Source organism: Mobula hypostoma, chromosome 29 (genome assembly GCF_963921235.1).
Source record: "Mobula hypostoma chromosome 29, sMobHyp1.1, whole genome shotgun sequence".
In the NCBI taxonomy this organism is placed as follows: Eukaryota; Metazoa; Chordata; class Chondrichthyes; order Myliobatiformes; family Myliobatidae; genus Mobula; species Mobula hypostoma.
Genome location: NC_086125.1, coordinates 15,100,602 through 15,116,144, shown reverse-complemented (window position 1 = coordinate 15,116,144; position 15,543 = coordinate 15,100,602). Strand labels below are relative to the sequence as shown.

General features: G+C 44.1%; 1 protein-coding gene across 1 annotated transcript in view; it reads right to left on the bottom strand.

The window, feature by feature from the left end:
- The window catches only part of LOC134339304 (hepatic lectin-like), a 35,074-nt gene extending 19,801 nt beyond the window's left edge, over positions 1-15,273 (bottom strand). Inside the window, exons 1-2 of the mRNA XM_063035689.1 lie at positions 15,048-15,273; positions 14,496-14,615 (exon numbers count right to left, since the gene is read on the bottom strand). Coding sequence (XP_062891759.1) covers positions 14,496-14,615; positions 15,048-15,111 — 184 coding nt within the window. The 5' untranslated portion in view covers positions 15,112-15,273. The remainder of the gene's footprint in view (positions 1-14,495; positions 14,616-15,047) is intronic.
- Positions 15,274-15,543: the final 270 nt, after the last annotated feature.

The following is a 15,543-nucleotide window of genomic DNA, read 5'->3' as shown; positions in this document are numbered from 1 at the left end:
AATCAGAAAGGATTTGGCAAGTGTGGTTTGGTACGGGCTATTCTCTGGCAAAAGGGTATTTGGTATTTGGGAGGTCTGCAAAAGTGAAAATTTGAGAGTACAAAGCTTGTATGTGCCTGTCAGAATCCAATGTAAAGGTAACCTTGGTTTAAAAGAGATAGTGAGTCTCTGGCGACTAAGATGAAGGGAATGTATAGCAGGTGTGGGAATAAATAGGGTGCTTATGGAATATAAGAATGCAACAGAACACAAGAAATAAACCAAGACGGCTAAAATAAGGAATGAGGCTCTTCTAACAGCCAATATGAAGGTGAATCCTAAGGAATTAGTTTTCTGCAAGATCAGAATGGTAGTCCATGTGTGCAGCCAAGAGGTGAGTGAGACCTTAAATGATTTTGTAGATCCGAATTTACTCAGGAGCCAGACACAGTGTTTATAAAAGTGAGGCAAAGCAGCATCAACTTCATGGACCTATACAGCGTATAGAGGAGGTGCTGATTGCTATTCTAAGGCTGATTAGGGTATGTAAATTCACAGGGCCTGACAAGCTGTTCCCTGGAACCCTAGGGGAGGAAAGAGGAGAAATTGCCAGGGATCGAGTAGAGATATTTGAATCATCATTAGCGATAGAACAGGTACCAGAGGACTGGAGGTTAGCCAAAGTTGATCTGGTGTTCGAGAAAGGCTCTAAAAATAGAACAGGAAATTATAGCCCGCTGAGCCGGACATCAGTAATGGCAAAGTTATTGGAACGTATTCTGAGGGATCGGATACGGATGCATTCAGATAGATGTGGGCTGATTAACGATATTCAGCACGGTTTCATGCGTGATGGGGGATGTCTAACCAGTCTTCTAGAGATTTTCCAGGGAGTTACAAGGAATGTTTATGATGGCAAGGCAGTAGATGTTATTTACATGGGCATTAGTAAGGTATTTGTGAAGGTGTGGCATGGGGTTTGGTCCAGAAGGTTCAGCCAATTGCCATTTGAAATGAAGTAGTAAATTGTATTCGGTTTTTGATTTGTGGGAGAAGCCAAATAGTTGTAGTCAATGGTTTTCCGTCTGACTGGGGCTCTGGTTCCATAGTTGTTTGTCATGTACAGTGTATAAACTGTCTGGATGATGATGTGATCAACCTGATCAGCAAATTTGCAGATGTAGATAGTGAAGAAAATTTGCAGCGGGATCTACACCAGCTGGGAAAATGGGCTGAAAAATGGCAGATGGAACTTCATATGAACAAGTGTGACGTGTTGCACCTCGGTAGGACTAGGCAGGGTAGCTTTTCCACAGTAAACGAAAAGGCAAGAGGAGTGTAGTAGCACAAAGGGATCTTGGAATAGAGATCTATGATTCCTTGAAAATGGAGTCTCATGTATATACGGTCATCAAGAAAGCTTTTGATACATTTGCCTCTAAAAATCATTATTTAGTGAAGGAGATGGGATGTTATCTTGAAGTTGTATAAGATATTGCTGAGGTCTCATTTGGAATATTGTGTGAAGTTTTCAACAGCTACATACAAGAAGGATTTAAAGAAGGCTGAAACAGTACAGAGTAAATTTACAAGGAAGTTGCCGGAGCTGGGGTACCTGAGTTAAAAGGAAAGATTGAATAGGTTTGACTTTATTCCTCGGAACGCAGAAAATTGAAAGATGATTTTGTCTAGGTATACAAAATTATCAGAGGTATAGATAGGGTAAATTCTAGTAGTCTTTTTTTTCCCCCCCAATGAAGTTGGGTGGGACTATAACCATGGGGTCATGTGCTAAGGTTGAAACGTGAAAGGTTTAATAGGAACATGAAGGAAACCGTCTTCACTCAGGGAGCTGTGAGAGTGTGGTAGAACGTGCCAGGAGAATCGGTGCGTGCAAACTCGATTTGAACGTTTAAGAACAGTTTGGATAGGTACATGGATGGTATTGCTATGGAAGGCTATGGTCCCGCTGCTGGTCGATAGGAATAGGCAATTTAAATGGTTGGGCGCAGACCAGATGGGCCGAAGTGCCTACCTCCATCCTGTACTTTTCTATGATTCGATTTCTTGATGCAAGGGAGTCCAAAGGTAATGCAGTGCACTGAACAGCAGACTCTACTTTGTGGCCAGTCATACACGTATGTCACTGGGTGTTTATACAGGGACATGTCGTCACGTATGCACACTCCTCCATTCTACCCTACAATCCAATAACCAGTTTGCTAGTGCTCTTGGGAAGATTTTAAACCAATATGGAAGGGGGATAGGAACCCACACAGGAAAGGAGAGGGAAGTGATGCAGGAAACAAAGCTAGTCTTAGTGAAGAAAAAAGTAAGAGTACAGTGCGTAAAAGTAAAAAGATTCTAAAGCGACAATGAGTATAAGGCCACTTTATCTGAATGTCCGTAGTATTAGAAACAAGATCAATGAACTTGTGGCACATATCAGTATCATGGTATTTGATTTAGTGGCCAATACAAAAACCTGGTTTCAAGGTGTGGATGACTGAGAATTAAATATCCAAAGGTATCAGGTAATATGGAAAAATAGGCAGAAAGGCAGAGGAGTTGGAGTGGCTCTCAAATAAAGATGAGATCAGGGCGATTGTGAGAGATGATATAAGATCTGTGGAACAGAATGTTTAGTCCATCTGGGTAGGGATTAAGAGTGGTAAAGGGAAAAAAAAATCACTAGTTGGAGTTGTCTACAGGCCAGCTACTAAAAATAGTACAGTGCTAGAGGCCATTAACTAAGAAATAACTGAGGCTTGTGAGAACGGAACAGCAGTTGTCATGAGGGATTTTAACTTCCACATAGATTGGGAGAATCAGCAAACACGAGGAAATCTGCAGGTGCTGGAAATTCAAGCAACACACACAAAATGCTGGTTGAACGCAGCAGGCCAGGCAGCATCTATAGGAAGAGGTACAGTCGACGTTTCGGTTCGGGAACCTTCGTCTTGACAGTAGAGGAGGCCGTGGATAGACATATCAGAATGGCAATGGGATGTGGAATTAAAATGTGTGGCCACTGGCAGATCCTGGTTTCTCTGGCGGACAGAGCGTAGGTGTTCAGCGAAACCGTCCCCAGCCTGCGTCGGGTCTCGCCAATATATAGAAGGCCGCACCGGCAGCACCGGACGTAGTATATCACCCCAGCCGACTCACAGGTGAAGTGACACCTCACCTGGAAGAACTGTCTGGGGCCCTGAATGGTGGTGAGGGAGGGCATGTGTCGTACTTTTTCCGCTTACAAGGATAAGTGCCGGGAGGGAGATTGGTGGGAAAGGATAGTGGGGGGGTGCGGTGAATAGACGAGGGAGTCGCGTAGGGAGCGATCCCTGCTGAATGCAGAAAGAGGACGAGGGGAGGTAAAGATCTGCTTGGTGGTGGGATCCCATTGGAGGTGGCGGAAGTTATGGATAATTATATGCTGGAACGGGAAGCTGGTGGGGTGGTAGGTGAGGACAAGGGGAACCCTATTCCTAGTAGGGTGGCGGGAGTAGGGTGAGAGCAGATGTGCGTGAAATGGGAGAGATGCATTTAGGAGCAGAGTTGATGGTGGAGGAAGTGAACCCCCTTTCTTTAAAAAAGGAAGACATCTCCTTCGTCCTGGAATGAAAAGCCTCATCCTGAGAGCAGATGCGACGGAGACGGAGGAATTGCGAGAAGCGGGTGGAAGTTTTGCAGGAGACAGGGTGGGAAGGGTAATAGTCCAGGTAGCTGTGAGAGTCCGTAGACATCAGTATATAAGCTGTCTCCAGAGATAGAAATAGAAAGATCAAGGAAGGGGAGCGAGGTGTCGGAAACGGACCAGGTCGGAGGCAAAGTTAATGAAGTCAACGAGCTCAGCATGTCTGCAGGAGGTAGGGCCAACGCAGTCATCAATGTAGCGAAGGAAAAGAGGGGAACAGATACCAGTATAGAATTGGAATATGGATTGTTCCACAAAGCCCACAAAAAGGCAGGCATAACTGGGATCCATACGGGTGCCCATGGCTACACTTTTAGCTTGGAGGAAGTGGGAGGAACCAAAGGAGAAATTATTAAGAGTAAGGACTAATTCCGCTAGATGGAGGAGAGTGGTGGTAGAGGGGAACTAGTTACGTCTGGAATCCAAAAAGAAGTGGAGAGCTTTGAGACCTTCCACGTGGGGGATTGAGGTATATAGGGACTGGGCATCCACGGTGAAAATAAAGCGGTGGGGGCCAGAGAACTTAAAATCATTGAAAAAATTCAGAGCATGAGAGGTGTCACGAGCATAGGTGGGAAGGGATTGAACAAGGGGGGATAAAACAGTGTTGAGTATGCAGAAATGAGTTCGGTGGGGCAGGAGCAAGCTGAGACAATGGGTCTACCTGGACAGGCAGGTTTGTGGATCTTGGTTAGGAGGTGGAAATGGGAAGTGCGGGGTGTGGGAGCTATAAGGCTGGTAGCAGGAGATGGGAGATCCCCTGAGCTGATAAAGTTGGTGGTGGTGTGGGAGACAATGGCCTGGTGCTCAGTAGTGGGGTCATGATCGAGGGGTAAATAAGAGGAGGTATTGGCGCGTCATCACTGTGCCTCACCAAGATAGATGTCAGTACGCCAGACTACAACAGCAACCGCCCCACCCCACCCCCACCCCCGCTTAGCGGCGGGTTTTATAGTAAGGTCAGGATTAGTGTGGAGGGAGTGGAGAGCAGAGCGTTCGGAAGGAGTGAGGCTGGAAATGGAACAAGCTGTGGTGAGGTCGAGACGGTTGATGTCCGCCAGAGAAAGCAGGATCTCCCAGTGGCTGGACATTTTAATTCCACATTCCATTTCCCATTCTGATGTGTCTATCCACGGCCTCCTCTACTGTCAAGATGAAGCCACACTCAGGTTGGATGAACAATACCTTATATTCCATCTGGGTAGCCTCCAACCTGATGGCATGAATATTGACTTCTCTAACTCCGTTAATGCCCCTCATCCCCTTCGTAGCTCATCGCTTATTTATTTATTTATTCCCCCGCCCCTTTTCTCTCTCTCTTCTTCTCCCTCTGTCCCTCTCACTATAACTCCTTGCCTGCTCTCCATCCTCTGGGCTCCCCTCCCCCTTTCTATCTCCTTAGGCCTCCTGTCCCATGATCCTGTCCCTTCTCCAGCTTTGTATCCCTTTTGCCAATAAATTTCCCAGCTCTTAGCTCCATCCCAGCCCCTCATGACTTCTCCTATCATTTCGGATCTTCCGCTTTCCATCCCACTTTCAAATCCCTTACTATCTCTTCCTTCAGTTAGTCTTGACAAAGGTTCTCGGCCCGAAACGTCGACTGTCCCTCTTCCTGTAGATGCTGCCTGGCCTGCTGCGTTCAACCAGCATTTTGTGTGTGTTGCTTGGGTGAATCAGGTTGCTCAAGGAAGTCTTGAGGGGGACTCCATAGAATACATCCGTGATGGTTTTCTTGAGCAGCATGTCAGTGAACCTCCAGAGGAAAATGCTATCGCAGATCTAGTCCTATGCAATGAGACAGGTAAGATTAACGATCTTGTAGTCAGGGATACTCTCAGAAAGAGTGATCATAGTATGACTGGATTTCGCATACACATGGAGGATGAGATAGTTAGATCTAAAACTAGTGTATTGTGCTTGAACAAGGGAGATTACAACATGATAAGGGAGGAGTTGGCTAATGTGGTTTGGGAGCACAGGCTATTTGGTAGCACAGTTGAGGAACAGTGGAATACTTTCAAAGAGATTATTCACAGTACTCAACAAAAATATATTCCAGTCAATACTAAAGACAGATAGTGTGGGGAGAGCCAGCCTTGAATAATGAAGGAAATAAAAGATAGTATCAAATTAAAAGCTCAAGTGTACAAAGTCGCAAAGTGTAGTGGGAGACTGAAGGATTGGGAAAACTTTAAAAAGCAACATAGAACAACTAAACAAGAAACAAGGAAAGGGAAGATAGAGCCTGGCAGCAAATTAGAACAAAATATTAAAACAAAAGATAGCAAAAGTTTTTATAAATATATAAAGTGGAAAGGGGTGGCTACAGTCAACGTAGGTCCCTTGTAAGACAATAAGGGGAAATTGATATTGGGTGATAAGGAAATGGCTGAGGCATTGAACGACTACTTTGTGTCAGTCTTGATGGTGGAGGGCACTTCTATTTTGCAAAAGAATGATGTTATGGACGAAATGGCAGTTGAGAACCCAGATAAAATCACTGTCACTGAAGAGATAGTGATGAGCAAAGTGCAGGGCCTGAGATTAGCCAAGTCCCCCGGTCCTGATGGGCTGCATCTCAGGGTGCTGAGGGAATTGGCGGAGGTAATAGTAGACGCGTTGCTAATCATTTACCAAAGTTCTCTAGACAGTGGGCAGGTCCCGGCGGATTGGAAGACAGGAAATGTCACGCCACTCTTTAAGAAAAGAAGTAGGCAAAAGACCGGTAACTATAGGCCAGTTAGCTTAATATCTGTAGTCGGGAAAAATAAGGAGGAAGTAGCGAAACATTTAGAAAGGAGTGGTTCCATTACACAGACGCAGCATGGATTCAGAAAGGGCAGGTCCTGTTTGACAAACTTACTGGAGTTCTTTGAGGATATAATGAGTGCAGTGGCTAGGGGGAAACAGGTGGATGTCATATACTTGGATTTCCAGAAGGCATTTGATGAGGTGCCGCACACGAGACTTATAAATAACATACAAATGCATGGAGTCAGAGGAAGTGTATTGGTATGGATAATGGATTGGTTAACCAACAGAAGGCAGAGAGTTTGTATATATGGGTGTTTTTCCGGTTGGCAGTCAGTGGTGAGTGAGGTGCTGCACGGGTCGGTGCTGTTTACCATTTACATTGATGATTTGCAGGAGGGGTCTGTGAGTAGCGTAGCAAAATTTGCTGATGACACTAAACTGACTGGAAAGGTATATTGTACAGAGGATGTGGAGAGGCTACAGAGGGATATAGATAGGTTAAGTGAGTGGGCCAAGGTCTGACAGATGGAATTCAACGCTGGTAAATGCGAGATCATCCACTTTGGAAGGAATAATAGAAGAGCAGATTATTACTAAAATGGTGAAAGATTGCAGCATGCTATCATGCAGAGGGACTTGGGAGTTCTTGTTATTGAATCACACAAAGTTGGCTTGCAGGTACAACAGGTTATTAAGAGGGCAAACGGAATGTTGGCCTTCGATGCTAGAGGGATTGAATTCAAGAGCAGGGAGGTCATGTTGCAACTATACAGGGAACTAGTGTGGCCGCACCCGGAGTACTGTGTGCAGTTCTAGTCTCCATACTTGAGGAAGGATATACTGGCTTTGGGGGCAGTGCAGTGGAGGTTCATCAGGTTCATTCCAGAGATGAAGGGTTAACCAATGAGGAGAGATTGAGTTGCCAGGGACTACACACTGTGGAATTCAGAAGAATGAGAGAGCATCATATAGAAACATACACAATTTTGAAAGGGGTAGAAAAGATAGTAGGAAAGTTGTTTCAATTGGTAGGTGAGACTAGAACTAAATGGTGGGGCAGGCTCGATGGGCCGGATGGCCTACTCCTGCTCCTATTTCTTATGGTCTTATGTTTTTCTGTAACCCTGTACAACTTCAGAGAACACTGTCCTTCAAATCATCCCTCCAATGTTACTGCACCGTGGAGCCAATGTATTTCAGCAAGGACAGTGAAGCGTGGATAGTATTGAACATGAGAAACGTTATGACATTGTTTGAATGACCCAGCCTTAGCGAAGAGAGAGCAAGTGGAAAACAACTGTATGTGGACGAGATAGGGGTGGGAATGATTGTTTAAAACAGAAGTTCTAGTTGATCCAAACGACGTGGAACGAGGTGGCGAGTGCTTTAGGCATGAAATCTTTCTGGAATCCATTGTTTTCAATAGCCAATCTGATGCTGATGTCCTCAATGAATTGTGAAAGATTTACCACAAGAAGAACAAAGAAAAATGGAGATGCTAGGAATCTGGGTTAAACATACACAGAAATATAGTAGAAACCCCAGAGCCAATACAGAACCACGGAGTTTATATTTCGTCTCAGTCAGAGCGAGGGTTAAGAGAAACAGGGCATAGATGCAGGGACAAGGACACTCTTTGTGGTGGTGTGAGGGCGAAACTTTGCCATTGTTTCCAGGTGTGTCTAGTTAAGGATTAACCTGGTCAATTAGATGGACAGCTATAATTGCAAGGGAAGTGGTCCGATCGAAAATTGAACTCAGATCGTTGGGTTGAAACTCCAGCACCCTGTACCATTGAGACATTTAATTGAACCCAATTGCAGAAGCGTGATGTAGACATGTGTTAACGTGCAGAGCAGATTCGACACCAAGTTTTACTTTATTTTTGCCAAGCAGGCAACCATTCCAGCTCAGAAATGCAGTAATCCAAACACATATTCACTAATCCAAGATCTTGATCCAAAAGAAGATCCAGAAATCGCAGGCCGTAAGCAAACATGAAAAACACAGAACAGACTGAGAACACGCTGGAGCCTCTTGCTGCTTACAACATCACACTTCAAGTCTGAGGAAAATAAGGCTCAGGAATCAGGAATTAACCACACAGACATTAATTTGGAACAGGTCCAGTCAATGACCAATTTGGAACAAGACAGTCCAGTCGGTTCTGGAAAAAAAAAGCCATGTGGAACTATGCTTCCTCTGCTGGCCAACCCGGAAATAGACAGAATTCCGAACAATAATACTGTATTCCTGACTTTGTATGGTGGCACCATGATAGAGTTATTGACGCAATTTAATATTTCCTCTGTTGCCGCATGCGTGGAGTTTATACGTCTCTCTGTGAGTGTGAATGCTAATATGTCTGTCGTGTGTAATGAATGGAAGTGCCAATGCACTGGAAAGGATTTTAAAAATCGGTTAGATTCTGAATAGTATAAAAATCGGTGATTGTTATATGTGGGAAAAAAAAGTTTGAAACAAGAGAAATACCCATTTGATTAGGAAATTCAGGAGAAAGAGTGATACAGTCAGAAAACACTTTACTAGAACTGGTAAACAGAAAAAAACTGCGTATCTGAAGTTATTCAGTAAATTTCTCAGTGCCAGGGCTGAAGGCAGATAGGAGGCGAGCTGGTGTTACTCGCGCTTACATTCCCCTTCAGTAGATGAGTGTGGGAGGCTAAAGACAAAAATGGCAAGGTGAAAAGTGGAAAGGAGAATAAACGTAACAGGCAGCTGGAGTTTTTCTGTCAAAACTATCATCCTATTGCGTATCCATGGGATACAAATGACAACGGAATAGTAGGATTAAATGTTTTAGTGAATCATGATAGTAATGGAACACGTTAGGCAACATACAGTGTGGGAGCTACGAACCTCTGCATTTGAAACACCTCTGCACTTGAAAGAGTGCACTCAACAGAGTACTTTACATGTGTAAAATTGGGAAGATAGAATAGAATCCATAGTTGAAATGGAGTAGAAAGTAAAATCCAGAGAGAAAAGTTTGGTCGAAGCTTTGACTGCTGGGTTTCATTGGTGGAGAAGGGACGGGCTGGGAGCAAATTTCACTCTACTTCTTTTACAGTTGCTCTAAGCAGCAAACTTTTTCAAGTTTTCAAAACTATACTGGACTTTAAATGTTTTTTTTATATAAAATGTACATCGAACAAACACGAACTACAACTCACAACACAAGTAAACGGTGTCAGGCAGACAAAACAATTGACAAGTACCATGGCAAAAGTGAAATATTTTGACTAGACGGCGTCGACCTTCAGAGGGCCAGAGTTTATTGAGAATGATCTACCAACTTCCATTCTGTGTACATTTTATAATGTTCAGCAGTGCTGTAACTTGAAGCACTATGTAAATACATTGAAGCTCTGAAATGTTTCAAAATAAAGATTGTGGTACGGTTATTATTTTCAATATTTCTGGAGGATATTCATTACCAGAATTAATTACAGGGTATTTCACAATTATATTATCATAGATTTCAAAATTATATTCGCATAATTTCAAACTCATCCGAACAAAATTTCAGGATTATATTAATATTGTATAAAAGAAAATTCCAGTTACATGGCAACAGTGGCTATGTGCGTGAGCATATTTCAGTAACTGCACCGTTGCGCACTCATGAGGCTTATGGAGAGTAATGTGGGGAGGTGATCATAGGAGTTAACATCAAGCCAAGTTCTTCGTGTCGCAGCAGCTATGCTCCCGATCTGCCTGCAGCATCAACGCGAATCTGAAACTTATGAATAAAGCACTTGGCAACTCGGCATGAATCGTGTACACATGTTAATATATATTTTTTACACCCTTTATGGTTGGCGTGTATGTGTAATTTCCCATCAATCTAGGATCCTCTACCAGAGGACTGGAAGTTTGAGGGTTCAGCGCAGTACCCTTGTTGTCCCTTGTAGTGCACCCTTCTAGAACAAGATGTTGCTCCTGAGGTTTGTTGGAGCTACTCTCCCAGTCCAAGTGTCACAACACCAAGTGCTGCTATCACCACCGGAATGACACTGGTTTTAACATTCCACATCCTTTTTATTTGTTCCTTCATGCCCTGGTATTTTCTCTAGTTGCTCATTTTATTTCTTCCTGATGTTACTGTCACTCAGGAGTGCCATATCTATTATTATTATTATTATTATTACTTCCGACTGTCTCTTGTCCAAATTACTGGCACCTGCTAATCTGACTGTGATCTGACTAATCCAATGCCTTATGGGTGTTTCCCATTTGGACCTCGGAATGTTCAATCCATAGTCCGTACTTCCTGCAACTCGGTTGTGCCGTTTATTGTATATTGTCCCTGCCTGTATCGTGCCAGCTACTACGATGTGCTGGATGTTTTCAGCGTTCAGCGTAGTATCCTTGATGTCCCTTGTAGTGTGCTGTTCTGGACCGAGATTTCAGATGCTGTTCCTCAGATTTATTGGAGCTACTCTCCCAGTCCTGGTATCACAACACCAAGTGCTGCTATCACCACCAGGATTACTCCAGCTTTATCATTCCACATCCTTTACATAGAAACATAGAAACATAGAAAATAGGTGCAGGAGTAGGCCATTCGGCCCTTCGAACCTGCACCATCATTTATTATGATCATGGCCGATCATCCAACTCAGAACCCTGCCCCAGCCTTCCCTCCATATCCCCTGATCCCCGTAGCCACAAGGGCCATATCTAACTCCCTCTTAAATATAGCCAATGAATTGACCTCAATTGTTTCCTGTTGCAGAGAATTCCACAGATTCACCACTCCCTGTGTGAAGAAGTTTTTCCTAATTTCGGTCCTAAAAGGCTTCCCCTTTATCCTCAAACTGTGACCCCTCGTTCTGGACTTCCCCAACATCGGGAACAATCTTCCTGCATCTAGCCTGTCCAATCCCTTTAGGATTTTATACGTTTCAATCAGATCCCCCCTCAATCTTCTAAATTCCAATGAGTACAAGCCCAGTTCATCCAGTCTTTCTTCATATGAAAGTCCTGCCATCCCAGGAATCAATCTGGTGAACCTTCTTTGTACTCCCTCTATGGCAAGGATGTCTTTCCTCAGATTAGGGGACCAAAACTGCACACAATACTCCAGGTGTGGTCTCACCAAGGCCTTGTACAACTGCAGTAGTACCTCCCTGCTCCTGTACTCGAATCCTCTTGCTATAAATGCCATCATACCATTCGCCTTTTCCACCGCCTGCTGTACCTGCATGCCCACTTTCAATGACTGGTGTATAATGACACCCAGGTCTCGTTGCCCCTCCCCTTTTCCTAATTGGCCACCATTCAGATAATAATCTGTTTTCCTATTTTTGCCACCAAAGTGGATAACTTCACATTTACCCACATTAAATTGCATCTGCCATGAATTTGCCCACTCACCCAACCTATCCAAGTCACTCTGCATCCTCTTAGCATCCTCCTCACAGCTAACACTGCCACCCAGCTTCGTGTCATCCACAAACTTGGAGATGCTGCATTTAATTCCCTCATCCAAGTCATTAATATATATTGTAAACAACTGGGGTCCCAGCACTGAGCCTTGCGGTACCCCACTAGTCACTGCCTGCCATTCTGAAAAGGTCCCGTTTATTCCCACTCTTTGCTTCCTGTCTGCTAACCAATTCTCTATCCACATCAATACCTTACCCCCAATACCGTGTGCTTTAAGTTTGCACACTAATCTCCTGTGTGGGACCTTGTCAAAAGCCTTTTGAAAATCCAAATATACTACATCCACTGGTTCTCCCCTATCCACTCTACTAGTTGCATCCTCAAAAAATTCTATGAGATTCGTCAGACATGATTTTCCTTTCACAAATCCATGCTGACTTTGTTTGATGATTTCACTGCTTTCCAAATGTGCTGTTATCACATCTTTGATAACTGACTCCAGCAGTTTCCCCACCACTGACGTTAGGCTAACCGGTCTATAATTCCCCGGTTTCTCTCTCCCTCCTTTTTTAAAAAGTGGGGTTACATTAGCCACCTTTACATCTGTTCTTTCATGCCCAGGCACTTTCTCCAGTTGCTCATTTTATTTCTTACTGATGTTACTATGACTCGGGATTGCCACATCTATTATCATTGCTTCCTACTGTTTCTTGTCCAATATTAATATGGCTGGTACCTGCTTATTTGTCTGTAATTGGAAATGTCACAGGGTCATAGCTCTGTCATTCTGCATTGCCTTACGGGTGTTTCCCATTTGGACTTGGGAACGTTCAATCCATACTCAGTGCAGATGATCGTGTACACAATTTCCTGGAACTTGGTTGCGCCTTTATTGTATGTTGTCCCTGCCTGTATCGTGCACGCCGCTACTATGTGCTGAATGTTTTCAGCGTACTCCTTGCACAGACTACATCTTGGGTCCTGTCTGGTGTGATACACCCCTGCTTCTACTGCTCTTGTGTGCAGCACCTGCTCTCGTTCAGCCATGAGCAGCTTCCCTGTGTTGACCCTCGTCTCAGCCCTGCCATTTCCTGCCATTGGTAAAACTTTCTTATGCCAGCAACCTCTGAAATCTGGCGATGGTACATCCGATGCAGAGGCTTTACTTGCCATGGCCTCTGGTCCTCTGGCTCTGCTTCACCCACTTCCATTTCCATGTCCCCTGCACGTTGTCAAAGATATTTTTCTAGCAGGTCATTGGAGGCCATCATTATTGATGTGGGAGTGTGAAGGCTGATATCCATGGGGTCTGGCCCTGCTGGGAAGACAGTCAGAGATTCATAAATGAATTTACGTTGGGCGCTCTGGAGCCATCATGCACAAATCTGCAGTCATTGCCAATCTCGGTGACACAGCTAAAAATTATGTTGATTAGTAATTCCCATAGTAAATGAAGATATGCTGAACTCTTCTTTAGTGTCATCACTCTAGGTCCAGAAACATATTCCAGGTGGGCATGGGTAATATTTGGCCTCTCCGGTAATGCGTTTATACCACGGCAGCAGATATAGAGTTGTGACAGATGTTTTCACAGCTGATTCCTCAAAAATGGACCTTTAATAAAATGTAGTCTCGCATACCCCTTTCTCTGACCTTCTCTTGCGGCTCCATTCATTCTTTAATTTTGCGTGAATCGTGTTTCCTCCTTTCCCCGCTATTTACATTGGGCTGAGGTAGATTTATTATATACCTGTCAGCAGCATCTGGCTTCAACAATCACGCTGCCATGGTCTGTGACCGTGGTAACCGGACGTTCAGGCAGCGCCAGGGTGCGTCCGTACCAATAATAACTAGTAGATGATACTCCTGTGGTTGAAGGCACAAAGTGAATATGCCTAATGTGGGCAAATGGTATAAATTTAGCTAGGTAGCGCTGTCGGATGGGGACGTTGGCCCAAGCTATGGGTGGAGCAATGGGACCTAGTAAATGTCAGGCAGCTTTGTCAGGGACTTGTGCTTCTCAGCGTAAACAGTTTTTGCGTTGCCGTATGCATACCACAGTTCGGGGAGCAGAAGTCATCCTTGTGGAGAAGAAGGGACCCGTGGGAGATGCAAATTTCACCGCTGCATCGCAAACCAGGCAAAGAAAGTGTCATAATCAGAATCACAATCAGGTTTAATTTCACCGGTAGCAGTACATTGAAATACATGGAAATAACAACGATGAATATTATATGGAAGCTACAATCTTTACGCCATCCGGTTTCCGGAACTTCAGCAGTACCCGAAGACGGGGAGTGGATTGAGGAGAAAGTGTGGATGTAACTCAAAGAGAACGAGGCAGAGGTTGTACTGTGAGGATACAGACGAGAGGCGCGATTGGGAGATCGCTGGAGAATAGGGGAGTAGTTGCACCCCGATGAATGGCCAGCGATGAGATCGGTAATTGCAGGCTTTCTTGGGAATCAATCAACTACCTCAAATGGACAAGGGAACTGCAGCAAAATTAATGGGCAATAGAATAGAGACCCGAGCATTGTTGTTGGACCTCAACTATCCTTCCGTTACCAATCAGCAGAAGGAAAGGTTCTCCTTATGCGGAGTTTGCTCAAACACATTCTATAACCTTTCCGCCCCAGAAACATTTCATACTTACTCAGGTTAACCACAATGCCAAGAGTCACAGCGGACATCAAAAGGGAGACAAGCAGGAGAGTGGAGATGATCAAAGGGAAGAAATTTCCTTGGATAAGATCGGCTCGTGGACCACGATATCCTGCAAAGTACAACAAAATATCGTCACTGGGTGAACAAGAGGGAATCGTTCAGCGAAGAGACTCGAAAGCTCATCTGGGTTCGATCTGGAGAATGTGCAGAGGAACCTAGTGTTGTTGTCAGCACTAGAATTCCTAAACTATCCAATAAACGTGGCGTCATGGTAAGAATCTCCACTCACAGCAGATGAAAAATCCAAACTGCGTGAAGGCGAAGTTCTAAAAGTTCTCTACAATTACACACAATATCATTCGCTCAGATAAGATCGACGCTGAAGGAACAGAGTTTATGGCTACAGCCACCACCAATTCCCGAACCCGCATTACCAATCTGTCAACATTTGACAATCAGGCTACGAATATTGTGTTTCTTTTGTTTCTGAATGTATAATTGATTCCAACTCATTCGCTACAACGAAAGAAGAATTACTAACCTGTATTCCACTTCCCCAGCTGAAAACTGTCTTCAGCGAGTTCATAATTATCACTTGGCTCCATGTTCCTGGCAGCGGCGCCCACCTGACTGAAGTACGTTGGAAGACGAAATGCAGTTTTTGGTCTTAAACTTCCTCAAACCGAACTTTCGTTATTCCGTGTATGTAGAAATTGAACATTTTTTTCTGCTGAGTTCTACTAAATGTAAACACTTCTGCTTTCAGATGCCCTGATCTGAAGAAAAACAGAGTCACGTGTATATTCACTAAAGCGGCATCTTTGCACACAACCTCCAGGACATGAAGGCACTGATTCACAGTCGGAACTCAGACCCTAGCTTTCCTGCACCTCAGTATTGAACTGCACTGCTCTTCATTCACAGCTGTTAAACTTTATTACTTATTATTATTCGTATATCTTGCTCTGTCTCCGTGCATTTTGCAATAACTTAATCTTCATGAACAATACACAGGGCAAGCTTTTCATTTTATCCCG